Source organism: Vicugna pacos, chromosome 27 (genome assembly GCF_048564905.1).
Source record: "Vicugna pacos chromosome 27, VicPac4, whole genome shotgun sequence".
Lineage (NCBI taxonomy): Eukaryota > Metazoa > Chordata > Mammalia > Artiodactyla > Camelidae > Vicugna > Vicugna pacos.
The window spans coordinates 23041102-23055683 of record NC_133013.1 but is presented as its reverse complement, the minus strand read 5'-3'; the positions used below and the strand labels follow the sequence as shown (position 1 = coordinate 23055683).

Below are 14582 nucleotides of genomic sequence, written 5' to 3'. Positions count from 1 at the left end.
GAATGATGTCTAAACTTCTACCATTAGAATGGCATCTCTTGAAGCTTTCAGTTAAGGTGCACCCACCTCCCAAACTGGGCTACATACGGCGGAGCGGGTGGCAGGGGGAGCTGAAGTCCTACTGCTTCTGTGAGAAGGCAGGAAGAACGTGAGATCAGGTTTGGCTGAGGGATGGGGTGCTAGGAAGATGATGGCAAAAGGGTCCCTGGGAAAGGTGAGCAAGGAAGGCAGAAGGGCTTATGGTGTCCTAAGCATAGTGCCAGGCCCAGAAACAGGCAGTGGCCGGAAAGGCCAAGGCCTCCACAGCTTCAGCCTCCCCTGCAGCCAGGTCCTCACCTGCTCCCCGGGCCATGTGACTCTCCCTAGCTCCTATGGGGGCCTCACCTGCCTGGTATCCAGCCCCTGCAAACCTCCCACCCTCCAGCAGCTCCTGAAGGCACTCAGGCCTCTAGTTATCTGAACTCTGACTCCCTGGTGCTCAGGGCTGGGAGCTTGGCCGGCACCCCAGATGCCTTCCCTCTAGGAAAGAGAACCATGGGTGTGTGTAGATTTGCCTGTTAGTTTGGTAGGGAAATGAGGCTTCCTGGAAGCCCGAGTCTGCAAATCTAGGCTGAGAGGGTCCCCTGGCGAGGCTCTTCTCTCTGAAGCTCCCCCACCCGCGTAGGCTGTGAGCTTCCTGCCGCAGGGGACAGGCCCAGTCCTTTTCAGGAGTTTCAGCATCACTAAACACCAGCAGAGGCAAAGAGCAGGCTGGGGATGTTAGTTAAACGAATCAGCTGCCATTCTGAGGACTTACCGCCCACACGCATCAGGGGCTGTGCCAAAGCTTTGCATTTGTTATCTTGTTTAAACCTCAGAGCCGCTCTAGGAGGTAAATGCTATTATTATGCTGCATTCTACAGATGAAGAAACTGGGGCACAGGAAGGCTGGGGGACCCGCCCGATGTCACATATCCCCTCCTTTATTTAGGAGCTCCCCCCGCCCCCGCACCACTGTTCTCAGCAGCCCTGTCAGCGTGGTGCGGGGCTGTGTGGAAACACATGGACGGCCTTCTCCCTGGCGGTGGTGGGGTCCCCCGTGGGAGCTGTTCATCCTGGTCAATGCAGCCTCTGCTCTGAAGTCGGTCCTGCTCTCCCTCCTCCCTGTCCAACCCTCCAGCGCTCAGCCCCTCCAAAGCTCCAGTACTACGCCCTCTCCGCGTGAACTCCATTCACCTCCCGTCGAGGCTAACAACCTCCAGATACACTCCAGGTTTAGCGAGACCCCACTGAGTTTGCCTTGTGTCCCACACTCCCAAATGTTGGAGCCATCTCTGCTAGCACTCTGCCCCAGGCCCAGCAGGCCTCCATTTGTGCCATTTGTGGTGGCAGGGTTGGTTAGGGTGGCTTCTCTAGCAGGGCTGGGGAAGATAAAAATATGTTACCCTCAAAATGGTAATGCTTGCACTAACCAGAGTGGGCTGTTAAGCCCACAGGTTGAAATAGAGCCCTAAGGGAAGGGTGAGGTCAGCTGTAATGGCTGGAAAAGTCAAGAGATCTTTGAGTATGGAGCCTGAAAAAAGCTGAGCCTCCACTGGCCTGGGAGCTGTGCCTCATGCCGCTGATACACTTCAGAGCAGGCCGGGCAGGGCCTTTGTGTAGATCACCCCACCATCCGTTCCTTCATTGTACAGGTAGGAAACTGCAGCCCAGAGAGGGCACAGACGTGCCTAAGGACACACAGCATATCAGGTGGTAAGGTCTACTTTCCTCTCTGGCCTCCCCACAGGACTGTGAGTGCCCCCTGTGGCAGGCCAGGGTCTTAGCCAGCTCTGTCTTCCTGGGGTCTGAGAGACACAAAGGCAGTGTGTGGCTGGGTGCTTCATTAGAGGCCTCTCACCCCGTCTCTCTCTGGGGAAACTGGCCTAGGATGAATTGCTGGCTCTGTGCCCCCGGGGGGTTTGCACAGAGGCTGGCCATGTGGGAGCAAGTTCACTGCCCAAATTTCCTCTTTTTAGTAAACAGCAGCCACTTCCTCCTGGGTTGGCCACTTCCTTCTGGTCACTGGGTTCCTGAGAGGCTCGAGGGGGCAAGGGCTCACATGGGCAGGCAGGGCAGACCCTCGGGCACCAAGCTCGCCCATACTGGACACGAGGAGGCACATGGGCTGGGTAAAGCTGTCCTCTGATCACAGGACGTTGACCTTTAACCTAAGAGACCTTGGGAACTGCAAAATGTCAGTAAGCCATTGAAGAAGGAGGGGTCCAGGGAATTAGGAGCCACCAGAGGCAGCCCCAGAATTTCCGTGAAGGAGAGTCTTGAAGGGGGTGATCTGGTTAGAAAAGTGGGGGTAACTGAAGCTTCATTTGTTTAGCATTTTACATAAACTATAAAAATTGAACAAATTGAACATGGAGGGAGGTGCTAAGAGAGACGAGATAAAGGTCCATCGTGTAGCAGGGCAGTGCGGGGCAGGGGGTGGGAGAGATCTGGAGGGTCGAGCGGGTGTTAGGGTTGGTCCTGGAGGCTCTATAGAAGCTTGGAAGGCTTGGGCCATTTCTTCTTGGCTCAGCCCTCCAGGGGCCCCTGCTGAGATGTTACTGCTGGCTTTGAGGCCTCCAAACTTTGCCCCTCTCGCTGGGATCTCAGGGCTTGTGGCTGAGCAGTCTCCTCAGTGGGCCACATTCTGGTCCTGGCCAGAGTCTCGCAAGGGCCAGGAAAGTTAGTTATCCCTTAGATACTGCAGGTCCAGCTTTCAAGGGGCCTAGGAAATGTTTATAGCCTAAGAAAAATATATTGGTCCCAAAACCCAAGAAAAAGATGAAAATCAAAATTAATACACATTTCATTAAAACATCTACAAAGTGTAACGTTATGTCAACTTCATAGTCACAATATAAATGTCCCTCCCTTAGAAAACAATTAACAAGCTGAGTTTTTCTCACTCAGCCAGGCCCCCACTCTTGAAGTTGTTGTTGAGTTCAAATGAGTTAATATATGAAGCAGGGGTAAGTAATATGTGCTATTTAAGTTGTGATCCTTTTAAAATTTCATCATAGCTTGTACGCAACACAGTATACATTTACCTGATTTTTTTCTGTGTGTATTATTGCTCTCCCTTACTAGACTAGTATCTCCATGAGGGCAGGGAAATGATTGGCTTGTTCACTGCTGTATCCGCCAGTGTCTGGAACTGTACCTGGCACATAGAAGGCGCTCAGTAAATGTTTGTTGAATTCAGTGAACAAACCAAAGTCTAGAGAGGTGGGAAATGCTTTGGCTTTCATTCACGCATTCTATAAATATTTACTGAGCACCCACTCAGCTCCAAGCAATAGGCTCTCTCATTTTTGCAATACTAGTCTGTGAATCTGGCAGGGCAGAGATTTAAAAATACAGTTTTGTAATAACTTACATAGACTAAAAATGCACAGTTTTAAGGGGACACTCGATGGGTTTTGAGAAATGCATTCTCTCGTGTAACCCACACTCCCACAAAGAAAAAGAACGTTACAGCCCGGCAGCTCAGGGTTTTGAGCCCCTCGTCACAGCAAGGCATTGATAGCATGTGTGACTCGCCCAGATCTCTCCTCTGGGGTGCTTTCCGGGGACCCTGGGCCGAGGCGGGCGCTCCCGGGGGCGGGCGGGGGCGGGACTACAAGTCCCAGGCTGCTTTGCGCGTCCGCACAGTCGTGCGGAGCGGGCGGGGCTGAGGGGAGGGGGCGCAGCGGCGGCGGCGCGGAGGCGCGCGGGGCCCGGGCGCCGGCGGTTGGCGTGCTGGCTGGCGATGCCGGGGCCCGGGGCCCGGGCGGAGGAGGGCAGCGGAGGCGAGGGCGCGGCCCCGGGGTCAGCGGCGGAGCCTGGGGCAGGGCCCGGGCGGGAGCCAGCGCGGCTCTGCGGCTACCTGCAGAAGCTGTCGGGCAAGGGCCCGCTGCGCGGCTACCGCAGCCGTTGGTTCGTGTTCGACGCGCGCCGCTGCTACCTCTACTACTTCAAGAGCCCGCAGGACGCGCTGCCTCTCGGCCACCTGGACATCGCGGACGCCTGCTTCAGCTACACGGGCCCCGACGAGGCGGCGGAGCCCGGCGCCGAGCCGCCCGCGCACTTCCAGGTGCACAGCGCGGGAGCCGTCACGGTGCTCAAGGTGGGAACCGCCGCCCCGCACCTGCCGCCTACCCGCCGAACCCGCCCACACGTCCCTCCCCGGCTCCCCTGCTTGGCCTCCCGGGATACCCCCGCTAAGCCCACCTCCTTTGCCCATCGGACTTTCTCCATCCACCCTCCTCTCTCTAAAGCCAATCTGCCCTCCTTTCCCTACTTCTTCCTCGTACTCTGTCCCCGTGTCTCTATCTCAAGCCCTTTACCTGGACTTAGGCCGGAGGGGCTGGGGGCTACTCAGTCCCCTAACGCGTTAACTCCCTCTGCGCCTTCCCTCGGGCCCTTCTCTGCCCTCCCACCCCCCATCTCGTGGACGTCCTGTGTACCCCTCCCAGGCATTCATGACTGTAGGCTTCTTGCCCTTGGGTAAGTTATTAACCTCTCTGTGCTTCATCTGCCTCTTCTGTAAAATGCGGATAACAGTAGTATATACTTAATGGGGGTGTTGGAATTACATGAATTATATTCTTATCACTCGTAAATGTTGTTGCATTCAGTGCTATAGTGAGAGAGGCAGAGATGGCAGGGCTCTTAGAGATAATGCGGGGCAACCCCCGCCCAAGTGGGCAGGAACGCCCCAGCTAAGGTCACACAGCCATTAAGTGGCAGAGCCTGTTTGCTTGCTCCGTATTTTGGCTGGGAGAGATGGGAAAGGGTTGCTTCAGCAGCTGTGCCTTGTCCATTGAGGCTTCCTTAATCTTCTAGTGGAGAAACACACTATGTAGAAGCATGGGACTAAAGTCAGGAGTCCTGGTCCTGGTGCTGAGAAGCCTCTCCTGCCCTTGGGGGTCCTATCATCTCCTAGGGGCTCTCTGCTTCCATTGAGGGCCTGGGAGTCTGGGCCTTGGCCTCACTCCCTTGCCTGGTTCCTGTGAGCCTCCACCCTCACTCCTCTTTCTCGCTTCTCTTCTGTATTGCAATCTGGGCTTTCTCCAGAGCAGCAGGGCTGGGCTGGGATGTGTGAAAGCTCTCTGCAGAGCTGGCCAAGTGGAGAGCAGAGTGGGCTGTGCCTAGCGCCCTTGGCCTTGCGAGCAAACGGCTGTTCCCAGCATCTCTGAAGCCAGCAGCAGTTGGAGCTGCTCCCTGAGGTTGTTCTTAGAGCTCTGTCAACTTAGCTCTTGCCATTCTGAGCAAAATCTGACTGCTGTGTTCTTTTATGCTCCTCTATGCCTTCTTTAAGTGGGTGCAGACAGCCTGTTTCTCCAAAGGAAGCCAAGGAGAGTTGCAGTTCAACTCGGGCTTACTTAGAAAGCATTTGTATAAACTTGGGAGTGACTCCGGTGAGTGCATAGGGACTTTTGCCAAAGAAAGTCTTGTGCTAACTGTGCACATGGACTGTCCCTGTGTACAGCTGAGTTTCCTGTGGAATTGTTTGTTAAAAAAGAAAATGGAGCATCCTGTTTCAGATTTTCTCAGATGGCTTTAGAGCCTTCCTATCAGGTTTTTAATCTTTTTGAATAATGGAGGTATCTACATAAGTGGGGCTACAAGATGCAGTGTTGGGAATGTGGCTTTAGAACTGGATGGGCTGGAACTTGGAGCCTGAATCTGCCACTCATAAGTGTTGGGCAAGTTACACTACCCATCTGTCCCAGTTTCTGCTTTGGTCTAGTGGGAATCCTACCTTCCTCATTAGGTGGTTTTGAGAATTCTGGAATATGTTATGGAAAATGGGTGGCACAGAGTAGGTACTAGGCAGCCATATGAAACACCAAGTAGTGACTTTGGCCAATTATGTAATCCATTCATATAATGGAATATTATGCATCAGTGAACAGAAGGGAATGAGAGCTGTAGGTGTTAACATGGATGACTGTCATAAACATGAAATTGAGCAAGGAAAACAAAGTAATAGATTGGTTGCATTCAAAGTGGTACCGCTGATGGAAAGATTAAGAAGATTGTGTAAATGTATATGCTGCGTGGTGTGTGAGAGAGCTGCATGGGGGTGATGAGCCCTGGATTCAGGAGATTCAGGATTGTGGTTACCACTTGGAAACAGAGGGGAACGTGAGTGGGAGTGGGTGCCCAGGGGCTTCCAGTGTTCTTGCAGTGTTTTATTTCTAGGACTGGGTGGTAGGTACACTGCTGTTTATTATATTATTTTATTCATCTTTTTGTATGTTCAGAATATTTCTTTAAAAAAAAAGGAACTCGATCTTCACGTGGGTTACTGACTATGGAATATTTTGGCTTGTAAAGTTGAATTAGTCACAGAGTAAGACAAGATGCCCGCAGCCAAGATCTGCTTTATAAAAACAATGGAAATGGAAACACAGGCAAGGCTTTTCCACAGAAAGGAGCAGCCAACATGTAGGGTTGCAGAGTGGGGGTGCATTTTAAGAAGGTTGGATTTTAGCATATGATGATTCCTTTCGAACCGTGGGAGTAAATATCGTATGTTGGTAAAGGTGGAAATTAGCAATTTATCTTCCTTTTTCACCTTTCAGATCCAAGAACTGATTCACATAAGCTTTAAGGCTGCTCAATGCCCCCGCCTCGATTTCTAAGGGGGATTGTAGGTTCGTGAGGATTAAGTCCCCCTCAAGCTTCAGCTAGTTATATACAGCTTTATACGTACCATTTCTTTCAATGGGTTAAAAAGAAAAGAAAAGAAAAAAAACAGTGATTTGCTTATTGTATTATCATATGTTTCTTATTTTAAAGCAACTTTCCACCTTCTCTGGAGATGCTGTGGTTTTGTTGAACTTTTCCAAAATGTTTTACTATTTGAGTCTTAATGAAAGCTGATACTGGAATTTCTTGGTAAACTTCTCTATTCCTAAACTGAGGGATGTGGCCCAGTGCCTTATTTTACAGGAGAGGGGATGGAGGCCAGAGAGGGGATGTGATTTTTCTGAGATCATGAATGTAGTGTCCCTCTTTGGTAGTACAGTCTGGGAACAATGAGTGTCCGAGTATCCGATTCTGTCATCTGTTCTCAAAGTCCACCTTTTTTTGCTTTGGATTCCAGTGGCTTGGAATTAGATAAGATGTCGTGGTGTTTCGTTTACAGCATTTGATTTCTGTCCTTTTCACACGGAAAAAAGCACCAGGAACGTTTTACCTGCTGATTCTTTACCAGAATGTATGGTACCGAATACTAGACATTGGGAAACTGCTACAACAGTCCGGCAGAGTCTAATGCTTCCTGTGTGTGTGGCGGGGGTGGTGCTGGAGGCTTCTCACTGAGCTCAACTGGGATCTGAGGCTCAGGAGACAGTTCTGGAGTGAGCTGGCACTTAGGGAAGGAGAGCATGTGATTGGGGGTAAATCCTGCCCTGCCAGGTCTCTGCAGCCTCTGGAGCAAGGAGTACCACCAGACTGCCAGCAGATGAACCCTGCTCCCTCTGTTCCCTTTCTTGAAGGCATTTGGTGTTCAAATGGACATGTGTGCTGCTTTCTGAGTCACATGTAACTGAACAATCATGTGTCCCTATTCTTAAAACCCACTTTTGTGGGAAGGATGCACATTCTCTGGTGTTGAAACTGCTCTCAGCTTAATGACAAACATTTGTTAGCTTGGCTAATCATAGTGTGTTCAGTACAAAATAGATGCGGTGAACCAGCCTCGCTGGCTAAATGGTTCTGCTAAGCTGTTCTTCCCTGGAGCACCCGCTCAGGGGTCTTGAAGTATTATTTAAATGTTTTATCGAGACATAACTTTTCATTAGTTTGTCATGGCTTCCTAGTGGGTAAGTTCCTTAAAGGCAGGTACAGTCTCTTGTGTGTGATATCCCAGTGACTGTCTGTTTCCCACTGCCTGTCACACAGTCCTCATTGTAGTATAATCTCCACCTTGTTCCCTGCTCTGGAGGACCCCTGCGGACCACTGTTTGTATCCTCACCCCCAAGAACAGTGCCTGCACAGAGTAGGTGCCCAGGTAGACGTTTGTTGAATGAATGAGTAGAAGGCTGTTACCTAGCATTGGTTTTGGTGTAAGCGCCGACATTTTAGAAGCGATCAGCGAGAATTCTCAAATGTATTAAATGACAGTCTCACCACATGTCACAGAGTTGGCTGCCCTTCAGTGAATGCTCACAAACATAACCGGCATCAGGAGTCCAAGCAGGGATTACCATCAGTCCTTAATTTCCAGATCTCTTGTGTTTCATGCCCACGGTCTAGACTCTGAGGACACTGGTAGCAGAGAGGGAGTGTTGAATGTAAAAGGCCGGGTGTGGATGTTTTAGGTCTTGAGCCTGTGCCGCCTCTGCCACTACTCTGCTGTTCTAGAGAAGAAGTGTAACTGTGGTCCCCAAATTTTTATTTCTGGGCTCTGAAATTTGAATTTCATGTGATTTTCACAAGTCACAAAGTACTATTCTTTTGATTTTTTTTTCAACTGTCTGAAAATGTAAAGACGATTCTTGGCTTCTAGCTATGTAAATATAGGCAGCAGGTTGATATGGCCCCTGGGCTGTAGTTCACTGACTCGTGTTTTAGGAAGGCCTGGGCAATTTTTGTTCACTCATTCATTCACTCACTCACTCATTCTGTGTGCTTAGGCACTAGGGGTACAGACCCGACAAGATGAACACAATTTCTGTCTGGGGAGCTCTCCATGTAGCCCAGAGACAGGCATTAATAAAAATGAAACAAACACCAACCAGTGCTATGAAGTTTCAAAGGAGAGTGATGGGGTGCGTGTGTGATGGGGGTGGTCCTAAGCTAGTTTGGAGGGAAGAGGGCCAGGGAGACTTTCTGAGGAAGTGACATTTGACCCGAAGTGTAAACTGGAGGAATGGAGAGGGGAGTAGAGCGTCGCAGGGAGAGGAGATGGCAGGGCAGAGGCCCTGAGGTGTGCGGGGGACTCGGAGAGCCTGATGGCAGGAGGCATAGCCTTTAGAAGGGGAAAACCTTGGGGCCAGAGTTGTAGGAATGAGTAAAGAATTTTCAGCAGAGCTTGATAAATAGTTGTGCTTTTTTTCCCTCCCAGACTGATGGGTGGGTTATGTCCAGTGTTTTCATCTAATTGTGTTGGAGGGTTATCTTGTGTATTAAGAGTTGAAGTATTAATAGGTTATGCTTTGGTAAACAGTTTTAAAGTAGATAAATGCGAAGTTGAAGATCTGGTGGTCTGTTGCTTCTTAAGCACTGTTGTCTCTGAGTAGGGGCTGCTGTGGTCTGTGCCATGGGCCCGGGGGCTGTGTGGCCCAGGCCTGCCCCACCTGGTGGACCGCCTTCCCTGAAGCATTCCTTCTGGTCACCTTCACTGGCTCCTCTCACTGGCTTTGTTCACACGCACATTGCCAATTTCCTTCCTCTTTGGAGATAACTGTTGCTTGAGAAATGGAAGGGGGTGGCGAATGCATTCAGGCTGACACCTGAACACCAGCTCTCCCACCTCACCGGGGCATCTGAGGACGGAACAGTTCCCCTTGTTCAGGTGCCTTTACTCCTCAGCCTCTGGGCTGCAGCCTTCCTGTCTCTGGTCAGAACAAAATGTGAATAATAACCCTCCCTCTGGAGAAAGAAAAGAACCCTGTTATTGTAGAAGTGACTGTCCAGTTAGGGGAGTGGAAGGAATTTTGATTAGGAATTTTCAGTTCTGTTAGAGATATATGTGGTAGCGTCTTAATGACATTGGGTGTTTACCTGCATCCTAGCAGGCCCAGACCTCAGTGGATTTTGATGCTTTCCCAGAGTGGATACAATATGGAATAGTGAATTAGGAAGTAGTGGCGCTTCTGACTAGCATTCTGCTAAGTACTCTACCTGGAGAGCTCGATGGTGTGAACACACCAGGCACTTGTGTGTGTGAGGTCTTCTCAGGGGCAAGAAGCTGAAGTGGTCCCGGGAGAGGCGACAGGTTTCATGATCACCCAGTGAACAGTAGCTCACTAGGCAGTGCAGGAAACCCCAAATCCACAGATTCAGGATAGTGTTGCTCCTTAAAGTGGGTCTAGTCCTGTTCTGGGTTTTGAGCGTCTGATGCCGTGTCCTACTAGAGCATAAGCTCCCCGAGGTCAGAGTTTTGTCCGGGATTCACCACTTCACCCTTAATGCTTAGAGGAGTGTCAGGCACAGACCAGGTGCTCAGTGTATACTGGTTGACTGAGTGAGCACTTCAGACCCTCATGTCCTCCTGGGGTGGGTGTGTGGTGTGCTCTTGTTGCACAAAAGGAGATTTGAGGGGTCCATTTCTTCATTTAGCATATTTTTGAGCATCCACCATGTTGTAAGCATTATGCCTTTTCTGCAGTTACAGCAGTGGAAATTTTCCATTCATTTAAGAAACTACAGTGTTAAGACTTTAAAAATAGGTTAGCCTCTGATAGCTCTGAAAAAACTTTGGGGAGAAACCATATTTGTCTGTAGTATTCAGTGTTGGAAGTAAATATCAAATATCTGCCCGTTTTTTGATTCCAAGGGAGGTCTGGCATCTTTCCATGGTAAATAAAGAGCCAGGCAGAGAATCTTGAATGTAAAGCACTGATCTGGATTTTGCCCAGAGCCAGAAATAGTGGTTCGTGTAATAATTTCTGTGGGCATTGCGGAATTGGAGATCCCTATGCCTGAGTACTGAGAAGGGCTCCCTGGAGAAATGGGCTGGGGAGTTGGTTGGTTTTGGTATAATTGTGTCGCTGTTCAAAGACTTAGTTCCTCTTGGATCAGCAAGAAGTGTTCCTAGTCTGATGGGAATCAGGGTCTTTTCTTGAGTTTGCAAACTTAACTTTTTGCTTAACTTTTCCAGATTGATTGTGTGGGAGAACTGGAATCTGGGGGAGAAGGGGAGAGTCAGGAGCTGAGGTCCTTTGGCTTCCTCTCTGCTCCTGTCCAGGGCCAGCCCTGCTGGAGAGAACAGACTTCCTCCAAGCAGTCTGTCCTCAGGCAAGAGCTTGTCTGAGCGTCCGTGGGCTGGAGGCAGACGGCCAGAGTTACCAGAGATGTTGATCTTGAACAATAGAAATTATTTCTCGGCAGCAAGCCCAGTTTTCATTTCCTTTTCCAGCTTCGTGGTCTCCAGGGGAGACTGTGCTTGCAGAGAAGGTGGCCTGACTTTTGAAATCTGATGCAGCCAGCCAGCCACTCACCTAACAGTCTTTGTTGGGCAAGGCCCCGTGGGCATCTAGCAGCCTCAGGGAGCTTGTTCTTTCTTGTCCTGGGGCGTATTAGGGCATTGTCATTAAGTGGCTGTGTGAGGTGGAGGAGGTCATTCAGTGTGTTTGTTCCAAGGGTCATTATCCCTGAGTCAGAATTGAAGACACCCTCAGATCAGCCCGCCCTGCGTCCTGTATGACACAGTGAGAAACTGAGTCCCACATCTAGTTAGTGACAGCTCTGGCACTAAACCTCCCCCAGACACATGAGCAATATTTAGCTAATTTAAACCCAGCAGTTTGTGCTGTTTGCTTCATATTTCCATCTTAATCCATTAGTAGGAAATTAGGCTTATTCTGTTTTGACTTGTTGTATATAGGTACTAAAATTGTACATTTATCTCTTTGATGTTGCGGCAGAGATGTAAGACACTTGGTCACATGAGGATTGGAAATTAACAATGTAAATGATAAACTTCCAGTGGGGGGGTCGATTGATAATGGGCATGCGTGGTGTTTCCCTGGCAGGGACAGGGCCTGCGTACCCCTGCTCAGGACCCTTCTCCTGGAGGCGTGCAGTGGAAGACCCAGCCTCGGAGTGTTTCCTCCTGCTGCTCTGTAAGCCCTGCCCTCTGGCCTCAGAAGTGAACCAGTTTTTTAAGCTTTACAGTTTACACAGCTCTCTCACGTGTAACTATCCCAGAGGTAACGTGCTGATAGGGCTTTCTTGAGAGCTGTGGCTCTCAGGTTTAGTGTAGGGAATGAGCCTCTTGGAACCCTGTTAAAATGCAGATTGGGGGGGGGTTCCCCGTTGGAGATTCTGATTCAGTGGTAGGCCAGGGTGGACCTCAGTGCTCTGCGTCCTTACCCATGGTCCGACCCTTCTGCTGCAGACCTCTGCGGCCCTCTCTGAGCAACACCGCTCTCCAAATGACAAATGACTGTTCTCTTTGGCTGTGAAGTGAAGGCTGGCCTTGTCTGAGGATGGTTGTCTAAGTGGACTAGAAATAACTAAACTGCGTGGGTGGAGAGCAGTGAAGCGTGAGCCCTTATTCTGTAGGTTGACACTGTGGTTTACGTCCGCTACCTTCTTTGCATTCTGAGTTTCTATGCCCCAGAGCAGTGGTTTGGGGCCGGAGACTCTCTACCCCCAATTTCCCGATGGCCCTGAGGTTTTTGTCTCTGTGCTGATCACTTAGTCCCTGGCACACCACCACATGTCAGGTTTCCTCCGGGGCCATTCAGAGGGGACCTCCTGGCGGGCGATACTGTTTGCTTGGCATACTTAAGGTGTTTATGGGAGAGTGAGTTTTAATGATTTCCACCACCAAATAGCTAGTAAGGACTTTTAGAGCCTCCAGCTTTTCACCGAGAGAGGGGTGAATAACAGAATGATGTAAGAGGACCGTCTGACACTTTCCTGAGACACCAGCTCTATCTTAAAAAGACTGTTAGAAGTCAACATGCTTCCCAGACACCCCTGTAAACTCACTGAAAGTTCAGGCAGATTTCTGGTACCAGGCTCCCTCGCTCCCCCATCTCTGGTGGGTGGAGTCCAGGAATCTGCCCCTCCCCAACCCCAGTGTGTAAAACTTCATACTAAGTCAGTCATTCCTGTGTCCTACTTTTAAGTTAGAAAACATCCAGCTAGAACATTGCAGTGGTGCACGGCAGAGGGAGCGCCTGCAGGCCAAGGTGGCGGGGGCTGTCCGCCAGTCTGCTGGCTGTCGCTGCAGGAGTTTTCTTTACTCTGAGCTCGTGAAACCCTGGCGCTGCCTAATTGTGCAATGGCAGAGCTGATAGGGAGCCACAGGAATGTAGCTTGTGGTCACTTAGAGGCCACGTGCTCTCCTTCTGTCTGAAACAGAAAGCATTTTAACAGGCTTCCACATTGCCTCCAGGGAAGAGCAGGCCCACAGAGTGGGCTGTCCCTGCCCTTGTCTTAGTGAAATCTGTCATTCAGGCCAGGCCCCTCGCAAGCCCAGTTATCTTTATTGTCCTCTTTTCTAGAGCACACATTTGCTTGTCTGTGTTCTGCTGGGCTCTTTTCTCTTAGCCGATTGCCCTGAGTTTGTAATCTCCATTAGTTTAAGAGTGGCTAAAGGAATGTCTGTTCTATCCAGGCGTTTGCTTTTTTTGTGGGGGAGGGGTGGGTAATGAGGTTTGTTGGTTTGTTTGTTTATTTATTTAAATAGAGGGACTGGGGATTGAACCCACTTGAACTAGCCTCTCCCCTCCTCCAGGTGTTTGCTTTTTAAAAGAAGATGCTTGAGTATTAGAGATGGCAGAACTCATCAGACTACCACCTTCCGAATGGATGAGAAGTAGGGCACCTCCCCAGGGAAAGGCTGCCCGCCTCCCTCTCAGACTGTCTGGGGAAAATGATTGGCAGGGGGAGCGGTAATGGGGTCTGGGGTTCTTACTCAGCTTTTGAAAAGGATTTAGATTATAATTCATGTAATTATTTTGCATAATAAGATATATGAAAATGCTGATGTCAAGATAGCAGTTTAAAAAGATTAAAAACTAAGAACTTGTCATGTTCATTAGAGGCATGGAGGTCCCTGCAGCTGACCTCCATGCTCCAAGGAGTCAGGATGTCCCGTGTTATTTCTCTCTCAGCATCTGTTGCTGGGCTGAAACAGATTTCAAAACCCTTCCAGGGAAAAATTACTTTTTTTTTTTTATTCATTGGTACTGGGCCAGATCCCTTGAGATTGTTTCCAGGCTCATGATTTTGAAATGTTCAGAAGAAAATTTGGAACCAGTGGTTATCAGATATGGGGTTGTAGTCTGTTTTTCATCTGAGTTTTGTTTTGTGTTATCAGGCTGTTTACAGTATTCTTGTGCTTTTTATTGCTTATGAAAGAATTACCTTGGAAATCCAGATATCCTTCTTTAGATTTAAGAAGCAAAAATTCCTTCATGATGAACAGGCATTGCATCCTTTTAAGAAATAATGGCTGAGTCAAACTATCCCTGCAGTTTAAGTTGCTTTTTATGATGTGTACAAACCTAACCCATCTGTATTCTCCTTTTTGTGACTCTATCGTAACCGCTGGTTATGCTGTTCTTCTGGCTTATAAACGTGGTAGACCTTGACCTTTTGGGGAAGAGCCCAGAGTTTCATACTAAGTGGGTGGCTGAAGTGCTGTGTCATCACATACAGCATGACTGTTTCTGTAAGGGACATCAGATGGCCTCGTAGATAGGATATTTGAATTGGGTCTTGAGGAGCGAGTAGGATTTTGCAAGTGGGGGTTAGTGCAGTAGGAGCAGGGATCATTGAAGCTGAACTGGCTCCTGTGTGCCTGTTGTGTGGGGGAAAGGCTATGGTCTTGGAGTGTGGGGCCATGTGGGCCAGATTGCCGTGCCAGATTGCTCAGTACTTGGAAGCCATC

General features: G+C 49.5%; 1 protein-coding gene across 4 annotated transcripts in view; it reads left to right on the top strand.

Annotated features, from left to right (window-relative positions):
* The first annotated feature begins 3697 nt into the window (after positions 1-3697).
* TBC1D2B (TBC1 domain family member 2B) overlaps positions 3698-14582 on the top strand; it is a 72386-nt gene continuing 61501 nt past the window's right edge. For 3 of the 4 annotated variants that reach the window (XM_031691756.2, XM_072950915.1, XM_031691755.2), the window contains exon 1: positions 3698-4123. In XM_031691756.2, coding sequence (XP_031547616.1) covers positions 3767-4123 — 357 coding nt within the window. In that variant the 5' untranslated portion in view covers positions 3698-3766. The remainder of the gene's footprint in view (positions 4124-14582) is intronic. The other variant, XM_031691758.2, reaches the window with a different exon arrangement.